General features: G+C 40.7%; 1 protein-coding gene across 1 annotated transcript in view; it reads right to left on the bottom strand.

The window, feature by feature from the left end:
- The window catches only part of LOC132115853 (reversion-inducing cysteine-rich protein with Kazal motifs-like), a 66,901-nt gene that overhangs the window by 38,159 nt on the left and 8,742 nt on the right, over positions 1-20,000 (bottom strand). Inside the window, exon 2 of the mRNA XM_059524228.1 lies at positions 4,419-4,480. Within this exon, the coding sequence (XP_059380211.1) occupies positions 4,419-4,480 (62 nt within the window). The remainder of the gene's footprint in view (positions 1-4,418; positions 4,481-20,000) is intronic.

The following is a 20,000-nucleotide window of genomic DNA, read 5'->3' as shown; positions in this document are numbered from 1 at the left end:
CGCTTTATATGTTAACGTTGGGAGATATCATCAGGAAACACAGTGTTAGCTTTCACTGTTATGCTGATGATACTCAGATCTACCTTTTTTGCGGCCCAGCGAAACATACCATTTTGGAAAACTAACGGAATGCATAGTCGACGATAAAAAATACTGGATGACGAGTAATTTCTTACTGCTAATATCTGAAAAAACAGAGGTGTTAATTGTGCAATGTCAATTCTTCGTCATCAGTTAGGAACCTAGGTGTGCTATTTGATAGCAATCTTTCCTTACTAAGTCACGTTTCTAGCATTTGTAAAACTTCCATCTTAAAAATATATCTAAATTACGGCCTATGCTCTCAATGTCAAATGCAGAAATGTTATTCCATGCATTTATGACCTCAAGGTTAGATTATTGTAATGCTTTATTGGGTGGTTGTTCTGCACGCTTAGTAAACAAACTACAGCTAGTCCAAAATGCAGCAGCAAGAGTTCTTACTAGAACCAGGAAGTATGACCATATTAGCCCGGTCCTGTCAACACTGCACTGGCTCCCTATCAAGCATCGTATAGATTTTAAAATATTGCTTATTACTTATAAAGCCCTGAATGGTTTAGCACCTCAGTATTTGAATGAGCTCCTTTTACATTATAGTCCTCTACGTCCGCTACGTTCTCAAAACTCAGGCAATTTGATAATACCTTGAATATCAAAATCAACTGCGGGTGGCAGAACCTTTTCCTATTTGGCTCCTAAACTCTGGAATAACCTACCTAACATTGTTCGGGAGGCAGACACACTCTTGCAGTTTAAATCTAGATTAAAGACCCATCTCTTTATCCTGGCTTACACATAACATACTAATATGCTTTTAATATCCAAATCCGTTAAAGGATTTTTAGGCTGCATTAATTAGGTAAACCGGAACCGGGAACACTTCCCATAACACCCGATGTACTTGCTACATCATTAGAAGAATGGCATCTACGCTAATATTAGTCTGTTTCTCTCTTGTTCCGAGGTCACCGTGGCCAACAGATCCAGTCTGTGTCCAGATCAGAGGGTCACTGCAGTCACCCGGATCCAGTACGTATCCAGACCAGATGGTGGATCAGCACCTAGAAAGGACCTCTACATCCCTGAAAGACAGCGGAGACCAGGACAACTAGAGCCCCAGATACAGATCCCCTGTAAAGACCTTGTCTCAGAGGAGCACCAGGACAAGACCACAGGAAACAGATGATTCTTCTGCACAATCTGACTTTGCTGCAGCCTGGAATTGAACTACTGGTTTCGTCTGGTCAGAGGAGAACTGACCCCCAACTGAGCCTGGTTTCTCCCAAGGTTTTTTCTCCATTCTGTCACCGATGGAGTTTCGGTTCCTTGCCGCTGTCGCCTCTGGCTTGCTTAGTTGGGGTCACTTCATCTACAGCGATATCGTTGACTTGATTGCAAATAAATGCACAGACACTATTTAACTGAACAGAGATGACATCACTGAATTCAATGATGAACTGCCTTTAACTATCATTTTGCATTATTGACTGTTTTCCTAATGAATGTTGTTCAGTTGCTTTGACGCAATGTATTTTGTTTAAAGCGCTATATAAATAAAGGTGACTTATCACCCGTGTTTTGAATTGGAAGTTGTAGATTAATAGTTACAAATGTGTAGAATTACATTCACACAAAGAAAATGACATATACACGTTTACGACATATTTACTTTTGCACTTTACTTCAGTTTCGCTGCACAACGTCAAGTCGGCACTTACAACCTCTCAGATCTGGAAGTACAAGTTCAAATCCTAGCGCTCTGACTTTTGCTACTCTTTTTGCGCTATTCTGTTGCAAAACTCACTTGTGCACTTGTATATGCAGATGTGAGAGAGCAGAGCTGGGGGCGGGGCTTTGGTGCGAATCAGAACATTTTATTGGTCGATGCCCGACCAATGAACAACGCCGATTGTTTTCACTGAATATCCTGAGCTTTGACAGGATTTTAAGACATTGCATTCATTTTGCCATTCAGGTATTATCTAGTAGACAAATAATGCAACATATTTTATATGTATATCCCACTGCATATTGCAGAGTAAACTCGCTGTACCAGAACATGCTTTGATCTCACCGCCACGCGGTCACGTGGTTCATGGAGCTATCAATAGTACTAAACAAAACGTTTTGTCAATATGCTTGAAATGTATTAATTGGGACAGACAGCAGTTTTATTATATTTGCAGCGATTTCTAGTAATTTGTAACACAAAAAGTGCATTGATTATGCATGGATAACTGCGTTGACTAATGACTATGCGTTATAATAGCAATTTATACTGGAAAATGGAACAGCATTATGTTCTCATACTCCTTCTTGGCAGTTAAATGTGACTAAACAATTAAGTGTAACTTTTAACCAATAAAATAACTGTACTACATGTTAACTCAGTCATGTTTAGTTAATTTGAAGAGATCATGGTACTAAATAATATGCGCAATAATTATGATCCATGAATGACCATTTGAAATATAACATTTTCTAAGATGGTTATTATTTAAACTACAATAACTGTAGTATTTAGGTTTAAATTCCAGTGCAAAGAGGCACGCTTTAAATTAGAGGCATTTGGTGGCCAGAAAGATAATATTCATATGCAATTCCATTGCTTAAACACTAGATGGCCTTGTTGATGTTTAATAAATACATGTATTTAGCTCTACTAGTTGCTCAAAACAGTATTTCTGGTCATAAGTGCTCATTTTTTAGGTTTTGCTGTTTAATGTACATTTAGACACTCGATTTTATAAAAAAAAATAATAATAATAATGTTGCATTTAAAAAGGTTCATTACTGACAAGCAAATTAGGAATTTAACCCAATGAAGATGTTAAAATTATTTTTACAAAACATAAAAATAATAAAAACAGCACTATATTGCAACTCTGGTAGAGTGATATGCAGTGGGATATACATATAAAATATGTTGCATTATTTGTCTACTAGATAATACCTGAATGGCAAAATGAATGCAGTGTCTTAAAATCCTGTCAAAGCTAAGGATATTCAGTGAAAACAGTTGGCGTTGTTCATTGGTCGGGCATCGACCAATAAAATGTCTTCATTCGCACCAAAGCCCCGCCCCCAGCTCTGCTCTCTCACATCTGCATATACAAGTGCACAAGTGAGTTTTGCAACAGAATAGCGCAAAAAGAGTAGCAAAAGTCAGAGCGCTAGGATTTGAACTTGTACTTCCAGATCTGAGAGGTTGTAAGTGCCGACTTGACGTTGTGCAGCGAAACTGAAGTAAAGTGCAAAAGTAAATATGTCGTAAACATGTGTGTATGTCATTTTCTTTGTGTGAATGTCATTCTACACATTTGTGACTATTAATCTACAACTTCCAATTCAAAACACGGGTGTTTTGATCATTGTCTGTGTGTGCAAATTGCAAGATTCAACTCTTCACATCAGAGCTGTGAGTGTAAATTTTAACTTACAAATACACATATTAATATGACAAGTTCTCACATTCAGATCTTCAACCTCTCGAGTTTTGCTACTGATTTACCTTTATATCATCTGTGCCATTCTGAATAAGGTATTCCGCTTCAGGCACATACCTAATTGACTACATTACATATTTTAATTTTACATGCAACATAGATAAGGTCATAGAAAGTAACAGCTACACGCAATATTGTAGTCCTAAAATACACGTCGTACTTACAAACTCTGTGCATGCATTAGGGTTAATGCATGCTCGAGTTGTCGATTGTTTCCGACAGCGCCGACTAGTGGTTGAAGTAGTCGTTCATTCAACTACTCAGCTAGTCTATGCAAGCCCAAGTGTCTGCGTGTGTGTGTGTGTGTGTGAGTGTGTGTGTGAGTGTCCTGTACTTCCTTCGCCAGCTGAGGAAGTTTAACCTGCCACAGGATCTGCTGAAACAGTTCTACTCCACCATCATCGAATCCATCCTCTGCACTTCAGTAACTGTCTGGTTCAGCTCAGCTTCTAAATCTGACCTCAGAAGACTACAGAGGGTAGTCCGGACTGCTGAGCGAATTATCGGTACAACCCTCCCATCTATTCAAGAACTGTACTTATCCAGAGTGAGCAAAAGGGCTGTTAAAATCACTCTGGACCCCTCACATCCAGCACACTCCCTCTTTGAACTGTTGCCATCTGGTCGACGCTACAGAGCACTGAGCACCAGAACGACCAGACACAGGAACAGTTTCTTCCCTCAGGCAATCCATCTAATGAACAATTGATAATAACTGTGGAACACACTACACTATTTATATTTATATACACTACACTTTTTATCCAACACACATACTTAGCGTACACGTAAATCTTTTGTGTGTGTGTGTGTGTGTGTGTGACAGAGAGAGAGAGAGAGAGTGTGTGTGTGTGTGTGTAAAAGCTTCACCTGTTCACAGGCTCCTCTGCACTGGGGAAAGAGCTCTGCAGCATGATGGCAGCAGGATGGATCTACAAACACAGAGAAGCAGACAGAGATTCAGTCCATCTGATCGTCATATTTCACTGTAAGCACTGCTGATGGAGAATAACACTCGCCGGCTCTTTGAAATAGTCAGACTAAGTATCTTGAAATGGTTTGCTGCAGTAAATCAGGATGGGTTTCTATATGTGGAGACTTACTCAAGCTCTGGTCAGCAAAAATTGAATTACTGCTTACATTCAACAAAAACTGCTGCTAATCTAATGCACTTTGAGTTATAAGTTGCATTGTGTTTAATGGTTATAGGAATTTTAAATTGATCTAGTGTCAGTAAAGACATTTATAATGTTACAAATAATTTCTATTTAAATAAATGCTGTTCTTCTGAACTTTCTGTTCATCTGTGAATCTGTGAATAAAATGCATCAGTTTCAACAAAAATATTGTGCAGCACAACTGTGTTCAACACTGATAATAATCAGAAATGTTTCTTGAGCAGTAAATCATCATATTATTCTGATTTCTGAAGATCATGTGACACTGAAGACTGGAGGAATGATGCTGAAAATACAGCGGAGCATCACAGAAATACATTACACTTTAACACAGATTCACACAGAACAGATGATTTACACTGGAATAATATTTCACTGTGTTACTGTATTTGTGATCAGATAAATGCAGCTTTGATGAGCAGAAGAGACTTCATTCAGAAATATTAAAAAGACTTACTGACCCCAGCCTTTTGAACATCAGTGTATTTTGTGTTTTTCTTATTCAATATATTTTTGTTTGTTTACAGTTTAGTTCAACTGCTCACACACATTTTCAAAACTTTGCCTCTTTTTTAATAACTTTACACACAAATCCAAGAATTGCAAACAAAATCCAAAATGTCTCTCATCTCTTGCAAAATAAAGCACTGCATTCAAAATATCACAAACACATCTCAAGAGCAAACATTTGCAAACACCTTTGCCATAATATTCATTCCTGCTAGATTTGTGTGTTTTGTAGTCTGAGTATTAGTGTGTGGTTTTGTAGATCTGGTGTGTGCTTCTGCTGTTTGAGTGACAGCTTTCAGAAACTGTGTGACACGTGAAGATTCTGTGTGTAAGCAGATGGAGAAACTTTTTATTTAAAAAAATGTGGTTCCTAGAAAATATCTTTGTTGACCAATCACTTCAAAGCTGCGTTAACGCTACCATCTTGCTTTGGCACGCATGATCCTCTGAGCGTCAGAGACAGAATCAGACACACGTGAGAATGAGATCTGTGACTGGACTCTCGCAGAGCTGGAGACGCTCCTGTGCTGATAATCATCACAGGGAGAGCTGAGCCTTTGAAAACTGTAGAAAAACATGTTCTCATCTGTTTATGCTCCTCCAGAAAAAGTCGTCATTATCAAAATGAAGTGCTTTCATCTCAGCCGTCCTCCATTTGCGTCTCATCCAGGCCCGTTCCTTTCATCAGCGTGATTTGATCTGTTTCTTCTGCATCTCTGCCTCTTCTCCGGCTCTCACTGCTAAGTGCTCTTCTTCAGTGGATGAGCTCTGCTTTCTGTCTCAGAGCGTCTGGCTTTAAATGAAGTGAGACACACCAGCCTTTCCTTTCATGCTGCCGCTGAAGAGGATGCCATGGTTTATGGAGACGACACCGCTGGTTTTTAATGCCATGGATGTGCAGTAAATCTGGCGCTTGTGCCGCTGTTGTTCGTCTGAGGTTAAGGGATTGACCTCCATTGTCTCTAAATGAAAGCAGTCGCTCCTCTGATGGCATTCGTGACAAAGTTTTAAAACGTTGATAAACATACGCTCACAGTCTGACTAAAAGCACCGCTGGAAAGACAAAGGTTCCTTTAGAAGCAGTTTTACGTGCTTGAAGTTTTGAAGATTGACTGCACATCTTCTGTTATTCTAGCATGAATCACACTGGAGCTGTTTGAAGCCGGTGAGGATGAAGATGGTCAGGATTGTGTTGGGAGGGATATATTTCTAAGAAGATAAGAAGAAGCTGGACTGATCAGAGTCTGTTGTGATCCACAGGCCTAGAGCCCAGCGTTTGTGATTACTGTTTAGAGGTCACAGCAAGTCCGGATTAAAAATGCCTACACATGCTAATTTAATAACATTTTTCAGCTATTTTTCAAGGGGGGAAAAAAATTCAGGACTTATTTTTACTTAAAGGTAAAATAATGTAGTGCAATAATTATCTGAGACTTTATGAGAATTTATGAATTATTATACATAATAATAATAATAATAATTTAACATATTAAAATATTAGTATTATTATTATCATCATTGTTATTTGTTTTGTTTTCATTATTAATAAACAAAATTGCATTACTGCTTATAAATAATAATAATAATTTAAAATGTTATTATTAAAATGTTTTTATTAAAAATTGCTTTACTGCTTATGAATTAATTATAATAATAATAATAATAATAATACAATTATTTTTGTAAATGTTATTTAACTAACTGCTTATGAATTATTATAATTAATAATAATAATAATAATAATAATAATAATAATAATAACAATAACAATAATAATAATAATAATAATAATAATAATTGTTAAATTCATTATTTTAATAGCTATTGTGGTATAACCCTGACATTTTAGAATTTAGGATACCAAAACATGAAAACTGAAAACATGCTTTTGATTGAAGAGGAGTCAAGGTGTGCATCATATGACTGATCCCTGGGAACCAGATCGCTGTCCAGCATCAGGGAGTAACATGTGCTAGTATTCTGTGCTCTGCCGCTACTGTGTCTCTGTTTTTCTGAAGAATAGTAAAAATGCCACCCACAAACCACATCAAAGAAATCCCCCTCTCTTTCACCCCATCTTCCCCTCACTGTCTCTCTCCCTTTCTCAACGCTCCTGAGCATCCACTTCACCCCTGCGTTCTCAGCAGCGAGGAAAGGCTCCCCGGGGAGTGAGGGAGAACGGGTAAAGGGTGTTTGTGAAAGAGCACATTTGATGTCCAGAGACGCCGGGATCTCTGGCGGGAACTGAAGACCACTTGAAAGGGAGGCACTTTGACGAAGGTGATCAAACAGCAATGAGAAGCAGACGAGAGCATGAGGTGGGGGTTACAAAATATGGCGCCGAGACCCCAGACTCATGAGGATCCCATCAAAGTTCAAAGCCTCGGTTAGAGCGCTTACATACACAACTGGAACAGATAAACCCTACGCTAACTTGCCGCAAACCAGTCCTGCAGCGCATGGTGCTGGAAACACAAGGCTAAGGGTTCGATTCCGAGAAAATGCAGGAACTGATAAATGTAGACCTTGACTGAGCATCTAATGATTGAGGCAACCATTCATGTTCTTCTGTATGAGACCATATAATGATGAAGGTCAGTGTAGGGTCTATGACTTATGAGTTTCACAGTAGAGAAACAGCAGATGCACTTTTTCAATACAGAGAGGAGGACCGCCAGTGTTAGAGGTAATGCATCACAAGTAACTAGAGGTCTTCACAGTGCACCCGAGACCCGTCGACCTGGGACCCGACCCGGGACCCGTACGGGTTCGGGTCTATATTTTAAATGATCAGCCGGGTCCGGGTCGGGTTCGAGTCTATTACCTTGGGTCCCAGGTCTGTTTAACATTGTGTGTAAAACCCGTGCGATCGGAGTCATCGGCCTTGGAGAACACCCGGCCGTGATCAAACACTGCTTGTGTTTTTTGTAACTTGCAACTTGTAAAATTAGGAAAAGAAAAGAGTGAGCCAAAAAAATCTCTCTCTCTCTCTCTCTCTCTCTCTCTCTCTCTCTGCCCTTAGAATCAGAGCGCGCAGACTCAGAGTTAATGCAAGTGCACGCATGGTGATAATGCTTGCAGACTTGACACACTCATATTTAATATATTTCAAATCAGCAACACAATCTGAGGTGAACTGTCACATGAATGTTTTCTATGATGCTCAAATTGCGTTAAAGCATATTTTAGGTTGATACAGCTAGCACGCATGTGCAGTCTCGATCGCGTTTCATGTTTCTATGGCAACCAGTGAGGGACACTTTGACCGCCAAACCGCGCTTTACATTTTCTTCCATTTTTATAATAATATAAATGAACCGTTTAATCTTAAAGTTTTATTGGTCAGATTCAGACTCGACGCAGAGCAGAGAGCACAGAGATGTTAGCAAATAAATAACATCAGCGGCCATGGCATTGCACGAGCGATCGTTATTATAGTTCAAAAGGACAAACAGTTGAGGTTATTATGCGAATTAACTCAAGTCAGAATGTACATGTGCACAGTAGCATTTGTCATCCGTCACCGTGACATCAAGAGGACTTTTGAAGCTGAAATAATGAGAGGATTAAGCTTGGACTTGGAATAACGAGAGGAATAACATGAATAACTTTCTTGTCGGAGGATTGTAATGCATCACAGGCAGTCAGGTAGAGAGACTACGGCTCCTTAAATTAGGTAAGACAAAAGGCTGTATTTTTCGCAACAGGTTTATTGACTTGTAATAGCAATTTAAGGTGGAATATGTGACAATCGGGTTCAGTCGGGTCTGTGTCTTCCCGACGGGTTCGGGTCCAGCTTTCAAATAATATACAGGTCCAGGTCGGGTCCGGGTAGGCATTTCTCGGATCTACACAGGTCCGGGTCCAGCTTTTGAAATATTAGACGGGTCCGGGTTGGTTCGGTGTAGTACATTACGGGTCTCTTTCGGGTTCGGGCATTAATTTTTTGGACCAGTGAAGACCTCTTCTTTCTCCATCTCACTCGTCTGTTTCTCTCCCTTTCTCTGTCTCACTCGTCTGTTTTTCTCCCTTTCTCTGTCTCACTCGCCTTTTGCTCTCCCTTTCTCCGTCTCACTCGTCTGTTTCTCTCCCTTTCTCCGTCTCACTCGTCTGTTTCTCTCACTTTCTCCGTCTCACTCGTCTGTTTTTCTCCCTTTCTCCATCTCACTCGTCTATTTCTAAACTTTCTCCGTCTCACTCGACTTTTTCTAAACTTTCTCCATCTCACTCGCCTGTTTCTCTCCCTTTCTCCATCTCACTCGCCTGTTTCTCTCCCTTTCTCCGTCTCACTCGTCTGTTTCTCTCCCTTTCTCCATCTCATTCGTCTGTTTCTCTCCCTTTCTCCATCTCATTCGTCTGTTTCTCTCCCTTTCTCCGTCTCACTCGCCTGTTTCTCTCCCTTTCTCCATTTCATTCATCTGTTTCTCTCCCTTTCTTCATCTCACTCATCTTTTTCTAAACTTTCTCCGTCTCATTCGTCTGTTTCTCTCCCTTTCTCCGTCTCACTCGCCTGTTTCTCTCCCTTTCTCCATCTCATTCGTCTGTTTCTCTCCCTTTCTTCATCTCACTCATCTTTTTCTAAACTTTCTCCGTCTCATTCGTCTGTTTCTCTCTCTTTCTCCGTCTCACTCGCCTGTTTTCTCCCTTTCTCCATCTCACTCATTTGTTTCTCTCCCTTTCTCCGTCTCACTCATCTGTTTCTCTCCCTTACTCCGTCTCACTCATCTTTTTTTAAACTTTCTCCATCTCACTCGTCTGTTTCTCTCCCTTTCTCCGTCTCACTCGTCTGTTTCTCTCCCTTTCTCCATCTCACTCGTCTGTTTCTCTCCCTTTCTCCATCAAACTCAACTTTTTCTAAACTTTCTCCGTCTCACTCGTCTTTTTCAAAACTTTCTCCGTCTCACTCGTCTGTTTCTCTCCCTTTCTCCGTCTCACTCGTCTGTTTCTCCCCCTTTCTCCGTCTCACTTGTCTGTTTCTCTCCCTTTCTCCATCTCACTCGTCTGTTTCTCTCCCTTTCTCCATCTCACTTGTCTGTTTCTCTCCCTTTCTCCATCTCACTCAACTTTTTCTAAACTTTCTCCGTCTCACTCGTCTTTTTCTAAACTTTCTCCATCTCACTCGTCTGTTTCTCTCCCTTTCTCCGTCTCACTCGTCTTTTTCAAAACTTTCTCCGTCTCACTCGTCTGTTTCTCTCCCTTTCTCCGTCTCACTCGTCTGTTTCTCTCCCTTTATCCGTCTCACTCATCTGTTTCTCTCCCTTACTCCGTCTCACTCATCTTTTTTTAAACTTTCTCCATCTCACTCGTCTGTTTCTCTCCCTTTCTCCGTCTCACTCGTCTGTTTCTCTCCCTTTCTCCGTCTCACTCGTCTGTTTCTCTCCCTTTCTCCATCTCACTCGTCTGTTTCTCTCCCTTTCTCCATCAAACTCAACTTTTTCTAAACTTTCTCCGTCTCACTCGTCTTTTTCAAAACTTTCTCCGTCTCACTCGTCTGTTTCTCTCCCTTTCTCCGTCTCACTCGTCTGTTTCTCTCCCTTTCTCCGTCTCACTTGTCTGTTTCTCTCCCTTTCTCCATCTCACTCGTCTGTTTCTCTCCCTTTCTCCATCTCACTCGTCTGTTTCTCTCCCTTTCTCCATCTCACTCAACTTTTTCTAAACTTTCTCCGTCTCACTCGTCTTTTTCTAAACTTTCTCCATCTCACTCGTCTGTTTCTCTCCCTTTCTCCGTCTCACTCGTCTTTTTCAAAACTTTCTCCGTCTCACTCGTCTGTTTCTCTCCCTTTCTCCGTCTCACTCGTCTGTTTCTCTCCCTTTATCCGTCTCACTCATCTGTTTCTCTCCCTTTCTCCATCTCACTCGTTTTTTTCTAAACTTTCTCCGTCTCACTCATTTGTTTCTCTCCCTGTCTCCGTCTCACTCTCCTGTTTCTCTCCCTTTCTCCGTCTCACTCGTCTTTTTCTAAACTTTCTCCGTCTCACTCATCTTTTTCTAAACTTTCTCCGTCTCACTCGTCTGTTTCTCTCCCTTTCTACGTCTCACTCGTCTGTTTCTCTCCCTTTCTCCGTCTCACTCATCTGTTTCTCTCCCTTTCTCCGTCTCACTCGTCTGTTTCTCTCCCTTTCTCCATCTCACTCATCTGTTTCTCTCCCTTTCTCCATCTCACTCAACTTTTTCTAAACTTTCTCCGTCTCACTCGTCTTTTTCTAAACTTTCTCCATCTCACTCGTCTGTTTCTCTCCCTTTCTCCATCTCACTCATCTTTTTCTAAACTTTCTCCGTCTCCCTCGTCTTTTTCAAAACTTTCTCCGTCTCACTCGTCTGTTTCTCTCCCTTTCTCCATCTCACTCGTCTGTTTCTCTCCCTTTATCCGTCTCACTCATCTGTTTCTCTCCCTTGCTCCATCTCACTCGTTTTTTTCTAAACTTTCTCCGTCTCACTCATTTGTTTCTCTCCCTTTCTCCGTCTCACTCTCCTGTTTCTCTCCCTTTTCTCCGTCTCACTCGTCTTTTTCTAAACTTTCTCCGTCTCACTCATCTTTTTCTAAACTTTCTCCGTCTCACTCGTCTGTTTCTCTCCCTTTCTACATCTCACTCGCCTGTTTCTCTCCCTTTCTCCGTCTCACTCGCCTGTTTCTCTCCCTTTCTCCATCTCATTCGTCTGTTTCTCTCCCTTTCTTCATCTCACTCATCTTTTTCTAAACTTTCTCCGTCTCATTCGTCTGTTTCTCTCTCTTTCTCCATCTCACTCGCCTGTTTTCTCCCTTTCTCCATCTCACTCATTTGTTTCTCTCCCTTTCTCCGTCTCACTCATCTGTTTCTCTCCCTTACTCCGTCTCACTCATCTTTTTTTAAACTTTCTCTGTCTCACTCACCTTTTTTTAAACTTTCTCTGTCTCACTCGCCTTTTTCTAAACTTTCTCCATCTCACTCGTCTGTTTCTCTCCCTTTCTCCATCTCACTCGTCTGTTTCTCTCCCTTTCTCCGTCTCACTCGTCTGTTTCTCTCCCTTTCTCCATCTCACTCGTCTGTTTCTCTCCCTTTCTCCATCAAACTCAACTTTTTCTAAACTTTCTCCGTCTCACTCGTCTTTTTCAAAACTTTCTCCCCCTTTCTCCGTCTCGCTCGTCTGTTTCTCTCCCTTTCTCCGTCTCACTCGTCTGTTTCTCTCCCTTTCTCCATCTCACTCGTCTGTTTCTCTCCCTTTCTCCATCTCACTCAACTTTTTCTAAACTTTCTCCGTCTCACTCGTCTTTTTCTAAACTTTCTCCATCTCACTCGTCTGTTTCTCTCCCTTTCTCCATCTCACTCATCTTTTTCTAAACTTTCTCCGTCTCACTCGTCTTTTTCAAAACTTTCTCCGTCTCACTCGTCTGTTTCTCTCCCTTTCTCCGTCTCACTCATCTGTTTCTCTCCCTTTATCCGTCTCACTCATCTGTTTCTCTCCCTTTCTCCATCTCACTCGTCTTTTTCTAAACTTTCTCCTTCTCACTCATTTGTTTCTCTCCCTTTCTCAGTCTCACTCACCTGTTTCTCTCCCTTTCTCTGTCTCACTCACCTTTTTTTAAACTTTCTTCGTCTCACTCGTCTGTTTCTCTCCCTTTCTCCGTCTCACTCGTCTGTTTATCTCCCTTTCTCCGTCTCACTCGTCTGTTTTTCTCTCTTCTCTGTCTCACTCACCTTTTTCTCTCCCTTTCGCCGTCTCACTCGTCTTTTTCTAAACTTTCTCCGTCTCACTCGTCTGTTTCTCTTCCTTTTCTCTTTCTCACTCGCCTGTTTCTCTCCCTTTCTCCGTCGTACTCATCTGTTTCTCTCCCTTTCTCTGTCCCATTCGTCTGTTTCTCTCCTTTTCTCTGTATCACTCGCCTTTTTCTCTCCCTTTCTCCGTCTCACTCGTCTTTTTCTCTCCCTTTCTCCGTCTCACTCATCTGTTTCTCTTCCTTTCTCCGTCTCACTCGTCCGTTTTTCTCTCTTCTCTGTCTCACTCATCTTTTTCTCTCCCTTTCGCCGTCTCACTCGTCTTTTTCTAAACTTTCTCCGTCTCACTTGTCTGTTTCTCTTCCTTTTCTCTTTCTCACTCGCCTGTTTCTCTCCCTTTCTCCGTCTCACTCATCTGTTTCTCTCCCTTTCTCTGTATCACTCGCCTTTTTCTCACCCTTTCTCCGACTCACTCGTCTTTTTCTCTCCCTTTCTCCGTCTCACTCGTCTGTTTCTCTCCCTTTCTCCATCTCACTCGTCTGTTTCTCTCCCTTTTCTCTGTCTCACTCGCCTGTTTCTCTCCCTTTCTCCGTCTTACTCGTTTGTTTCTCTCCCTTTCTTCATCTCACTCATCTTTTTCTAAATTTTCTCCGTCTCACTCGTCTGTTTCTCTCCCTTTCTCCGTCTCACTCGCCTTTTTCTCTCCCTTTCTCCGTCCCACTCGTCTTTTTCTCTCCCTTTCTCTGTCTCACTCGTCTGTTTCTCTCCCTTTCTCCATCTCACTCGTCTGTTTCTCTCCCTTTCTCCGTCTCACTCGTCTGTTTCCCTCCCTTTCTCCATTTCACTCGCCTGATTCTCTCCCTTTCTCCGTCTCACTCGTCTTTTTCTCTCCCTTTCTCCGTCTCACTCGTCTGTTTATCTCCCTTTCTCCGTCTCACTCGTCTGTTTTTCTCTCTTCTCTGTCTCACTCACCTTTTTCTCTCCCTTTCGCCGTCTCACTCGTCTTTTTCTAAACTTTCTCCGTCTCACTTGTCTGTTTCTCTTCCTTTTCTCTTTCTCACTCGCCTGTTTCTCTCCCTTTCTCCGTCTCACTCATCTGTTTCTCTCCCTTTCTCTGTATCACTCGCCTTTTTCTCTCCCTTTCTCCGTCTCACTCATCTTTTTCTCTCCCTTTCTCCGTCTCACTCGTCTGTTTCTCTCCCTTTCTCCATCTCGCTCGTCTGTTTCTCTCTCTTTCTCCGTCTCACTCGTCTGTTTCTCTCCATTTCTCCGTCTCATTCGTCTGTTTCTCTCCCTTTCTCTGTATCACTCGCCTTTTTCTCTCCCTTTCTCCGTCTCACTCATCTTTTTCTCTCCCTTTCTCCGTCTCACTCGTCTGTTTCTCTCCCTTTCTCCATCTCGCTCGTCTGTTTCTCTCTCTTTCTCCGTCTCACTCGTCTGTTTCTCTCCCTTTCTCCGTCTCACTCGCCTGTTTCTCTCCCTTTCTCCGTCTCACTCGTCTGTTTCTCTCCCTTTCTTCATCTCACTCATCTTTTTCTAAATTTTCTCCGTCTCACTCGCCTTTTTCTCTCCCTTTCTCCGTCTCACTCGTCTTTTTCTCTCCCTTTCTCCGTCTCACTCGTCTGTTTCTCTCCCTTTCTCCATCTCACTCGCCTGTTTCTCTCCCTTTCTTCATCTCACTCATCTTTTTCTAAATTTTCTCCGTCTCACTCGCCTTTTTCTCTCCCTTTCTCCATCTCACACGTCTTTGTCTTTAATCTGTGTAAAACGTTTAACTTTATATATTTTCCTGTATTGCTTTATTGCAGTTATTTTTGTTATAAGAAAAAAGTTATTAAACCTGTTATACTGTATTATGACCACTTTTTTATACAAAATTTCTATACCGTGATAATACCGTATACTGTGATAAAATAATTAATTGCATTTTGCATTAACATTAATAAAAGCATTAATCGCAACATGAGAATTTGATCATGAACTGAGAAATCAAATTTCCCTTGATCTTGTGGCATGTTACAGGTCAATGTACTACAAAAACATCTTGTCAGTTTCAAAACTCAAAACTTTTCTCATTAGTTTACAAATAGCTTTTATTTAAACCAAACTTAGAAAATGACTCGCTTTGCAACGTGCCATTTTATGACATAATCATCAGGCAAAAGCCCACCTCTGCATGAGAAGATCAACGCCTGCTTCCACATCGCTATCTGTTTAGCCCCACCCCTGATTTTACATACTGCATGTTTAGCTCCGCCCACTGATTCTACATCACTGCCTGTTTAGCCCCACCAATATGTGATATGTGTTTGTAGTAGGAGGAGAGGAAATACTAGAGACACACAAACACAGGATAACTCCATCAACAGCACCATGCAGATGATGTTACATATAACAAGACACTGTGAGTAAACTTTCACAAAGAGCTCCAGATTGCTTTGGTGAAACACTGTTTGTTTGTGTCTTTGTTTTACTATGGATTCATTTTTAAACAAGACAGTATAATGCAGGCTTGTCAGGGAGACTGAGAGTAAAATATGATGCAGTGCTGAGTCGGACTATATTGGATCAGTTGATGATCTCTTTTAAAAGTAACTTTCCCAAATACTGATGCCCATCATTACTATCTACTCGAGCAAGGAAAACAAGCCACTGGAATTCCTTCACAGAGCATTTGGTCAAAGTGCCGGGCCCTTCAACAATAACGGGGAAAAATGGGTTGAAAGGGTTGAAAATGGCACCGTTGTCACCAGGCAGAGCTCTTATTAAAGGATGTGATGAACTAGCTGGTTAACCAGAATAAGATGGGTTTTGCTGAGCTTGGCGTCAACTATATGCTGAAATTCTAAACAACCGGTCAATGAATATTATACCGCTTGACCACATTATGACAGCAATAATCATTACCATTATATAGTCTTGTGTGAAAACAGATCTTCTGTTATGCTGTTTCTGAAATTTAGATAATTAGATAATAGTTATTAATTAATATAGCATTAAGGTTTTGAGGAACTGATTTTATAATTTATATGACCTCTTGTTAAGAAAGCATTTTATGAAGCACTTAGGTGAATCAGATCAGGTATAATTTAAGGAATCTTTAAACAGCTGAGTTAAGGCTGCTCTGTGCCAGTTCAAAATTCTGTTTAAAGCCAGACTAAATTATGCCAGCTCTGACCCCCAGTATTAAAATGCACCCATTGTGCAAAATGTATCTTTACATGTTGTTTGAATACAAATGTGTGTTGGCAGTGTGTGTACACAACCACCCTATAATGATACAAATCCACACACTCCTTTTTTGAAATGCCCATAAATCATAAGCAGTGTCTCAGAACAAGCCATTAGCAGGATCTGTAAAAACAAAACATGACATCTCGTTTACAAGCCCCACCCAACTGTTGACAGACACTGCTGTATTAGCAGAGACCCCGCCCACAACCTGCCAGGTTTATCTTCATGCTAGAGCATGTAAAAACAGCATTCAAGTAAGAAATGTCATCTTATTAGAGCTATAGATGTTATGCAGTCCAGAGCAGAGTGTGATTTTATTTTATTTATTCTATTATACAGGTCCTGTTTATTACACTGCTGTCACAGATCTAATATAAACATCTGATTTATTTTCCAGCCGTTTACCTTCACAGACATAACCCACTGTGTTTCTCTAACTCGTGTGTATTTGACAGTTTAAGCGCAGTAAGACATGAAAGAGAACTCACATGCCGTGTGACAGCCGCTTTCTGTGCGCTCAGAAGAGCCTATATGATTTCAGCACAGCCCTGTTCTGAAAAAGGGGGCGGGGAGCAGCAGCTCATTTGCATTTAAAGAGACATGCACAAAAACAGCCTGTTTCTGCTCCCACTCAAAATAGGCATCCTCAAAATGATATAATAAATGATTTGTGGGGTATTTTGAGCTGAAACTTCATAGACATGTTTTGGGAATGCCTGAGATTTATATTACGTATTGTAAAAAGGGGCATAATAGGTGTAATTATAATTCAGATTGGCTGCGTACATGCATTTAAGCCACCATTGAGCAGCATTAACAGTCTGTGTGAAGACACCTACATGCCACATCAGAAGTGCTTCTATGCCACCTTTGCAGTGTAAAGTTGATATCACACAGCAAACTACTTCATACAACTATGGGATGGGGTGAATAGTTTAGTGTGACTTTCATGCTGCATTGCATCTGCATTTTTCAAAACAAGCCACAGATGCCTTCAGAACAGCTTTCTGTGAGTTTCTGAAGATGCTGTTATTTAAGAGTGTAATGTAAGTGTTGATAAATAGTGCTGTCACTTAGGAATTTCAGACTGGTGAAGCTGTTCTCAGATCAGCATAAAAGGGCAGCTCAGTCCGTATGCAGTGGTTAAAGAGAAGGGAAGCAGAGCAATCTGTGGCCTCTTTGTGGCCATCTCCGGATTCCCTTAATGAGCTGGGATTTTAATGACCCAAATGAAGGAGCAGTGGCGCATTCAGTCCAGGTTACAGCCGCTCTGTTCGACCAATCAGATTACTGCTGCTGTGGAAGCTGATAAAGCCATGGACACTGCACTGAAGAGCAGCGGATCGCAAACGATGAGCGTCACTTCAGAGCTGTACATTATACGAGCATCGAAGCGAATGCTGTAATGAGCAGTGACAGATACACACAGGCCGCTAATGAGACGGAGAGGACAAACTCTACACACACACATACAAGCCCCTTTCCTCCACACAATTAATCAAATACAAAAGTAACTATGCTTTTATTCTTGCAATTCAGAAAAAAACATCAGAAATGTAGAATATAAACTGAGAATTAAGAGATAAAAACATAATTGTGTCTCTTTTAGTGGTGAAAAAAAGTACAGAATTGTAAGATACAAATAGTTTTCTTTGAATTCTGCATTTCTATAGCAGTTATGGTTTCTCTGTGGGTTATTTTTTGGTTGGTTTTTCCAGTCACGGAAAGTAAAAAAGGTAACTGATACATTTTCCCTCACAATTCTGACATTTCTTCTTAGATTTTTACAGTTGCAGTTCGGAGATATTTTCACAGTTGCAAAAAAAAAAATCAGAACTGTGATATAGTAAAAACAAATGATCATTATTATTTATTCATTTTTGCGAGCAGATGACACTAAAACAGGGCCATATGGAGCTCAAAGTAGTAAAAAGAGCTGAACAGTGATCAGCTCTGAACAATGAAGCTTTACACAGCAATGTCCTTTAAAGAACCTTTCAGTGTCATCCAGAACTCTGTTTTAAATAATATTGTTACAGTATTTATTTTTAAGATGTACTGTAAAAATGGCTTGATTTTCAGTAACGCTATGAACAGGACATCAAAATGCTTTTAAATTGTCATGGAAAACTAAATGATGACTTTTTACAACATCATTTTAAAAGAAAAGTTTGAGTTGAAAGAATCCATCTTTCCATTTCACAAGAGCTTTACTGTGCTCGAGTAGAGTGAGCGTCAGGGGAAGATGTTTCTGTGGTCATTCTCACTTCAGAGTCTGTTAAGCAATTACTTCAACGATGCCTATTGTTCCAAATCACTGACTTGAACATCCAGATGAAGTCTCAGACCAGCAGCAAAGAGGCCAAAATCTGCATCACACTGAAAGCAGGAGCAGAAGGAGAGCCCTGGACAAGCAGAAAAACCAACAGTGAGCCGCAGCAACAAAAGACTTGAGCAACGGAGGCGGTGCGAATGAATGCTGATCCTGTCACGCTGTAAAGAAGCATGAGCCAACACACAGAGACACACAACAGAGCGGCACACAGCTCACACACACACGAGTACAGCACACTCGCTGAGATACACGACCTCCAGCAGAGCGCTTTACACTTGATCAGCGCTTCACGCTCTTCTGTGCAGTCTGACCTGAGCTTTAAAGAGTCGTGTGTCAGCCCACCACTGTTTCTGATAAATACTGCTCTCTCGAACTCTCTGTTCATCTGTGAATCCTGAAAAGTAAAATGTATCACAGTTTCCACAAAAATATAAGTGTTTTTAACGTTGATAATAATCAGAAATGTTTCTTGAGCAGTAAATCATTAATTATTCTGATTTCTGAAGATCATGTGACACTGAAGACTGGAGGAATGATGCTGGAAATACAGCGGAGCATCACAGAAATATATTACACTTTAACACAGATTTAGGCAGAATTCATTTAGATTGGAAAGTGTCATGTGGCGCTACTCCACTAAAACATGATATATAAATTATTTCATTATATATATACATATATATATATCAGTGATGCGCGGGTTAGTGAATTAATAACCCGCACCCGACCGATGTTTTCAACTAACCCGCCCGCAACTTGGACCGCAAAAAAAGGAAAAGAATACATTGTTCCCGACCCGCTCCTGACCCGCGTTTTTTTTTAAAGTAGTAAGTGCTCATCATAGCGTCATTGGGCCATAGACGTAGAGACCAGGCAAAAAAAATCATTCATATATTCTAATTTTGTCAAGATTTATAAAAAATAATCTTCCATAAGCTCATAATTTGTTCTAAAATAGTCTAGTCTATTGTGATGTTTCTGTTCAGCAGACAGTGAGGTTTGGGTTTGTTCCGATCAGAGCTCGTGAGCGGAGAACACAGTTCTGAATATTCCGTGGGGTCTCGCTGAGAACGGCCCGCTGGTTCCAAAATATGCAAGGAGTTATTTAATTGTTGAGTAATAAACTGGTGTTTTCTGTGTCGCTGCAAAGATGAAGTTGACGATGCGTTGAGAAATGCACATTTCATATGGATTAGCTACATCATCAGAGAGTAGCCTATTTATTTTGTTTTGAATATTTTCGTTTAGAAGTAGACATAGACTTGTAATATATAGCCTATATTTCTCAAATCTGAGGCACACGCTGAGTTTAGTTCACATGCAATGCAAGTGATCGTGCCGGCGCCTCATTACATTGTCTGATATATATTTGCTTCTTATTTAGCTATTAAATACGGGCAATTGATTGATAAAACATTGATCAAAATTAAAATACAATGTATACAAAACGAAAATCTTTTAAAAAAAGAGTTTTCAATTAAACAAATCTTAATAAAGTCGT

The sequence above is a fragment of the Carassius carassius genome, chromosome 35, assembly GCF_963082965.1.
Source record: "Carassius carassius chromosome 35, fCarCar2.1, whole genome shotgun sequence".
Lineage (NCBI taxonomy): Eukaryota > Metazoa > Chordata > Actinopteri > Cypriniformes > Cyprinidae > Carassius > Carassius carassius.
The sequence above is the reverse complement of the archived record's forward strand: the minus strand, read 5'-3'. Positions and strand labels throughout refer to the sequence as shown.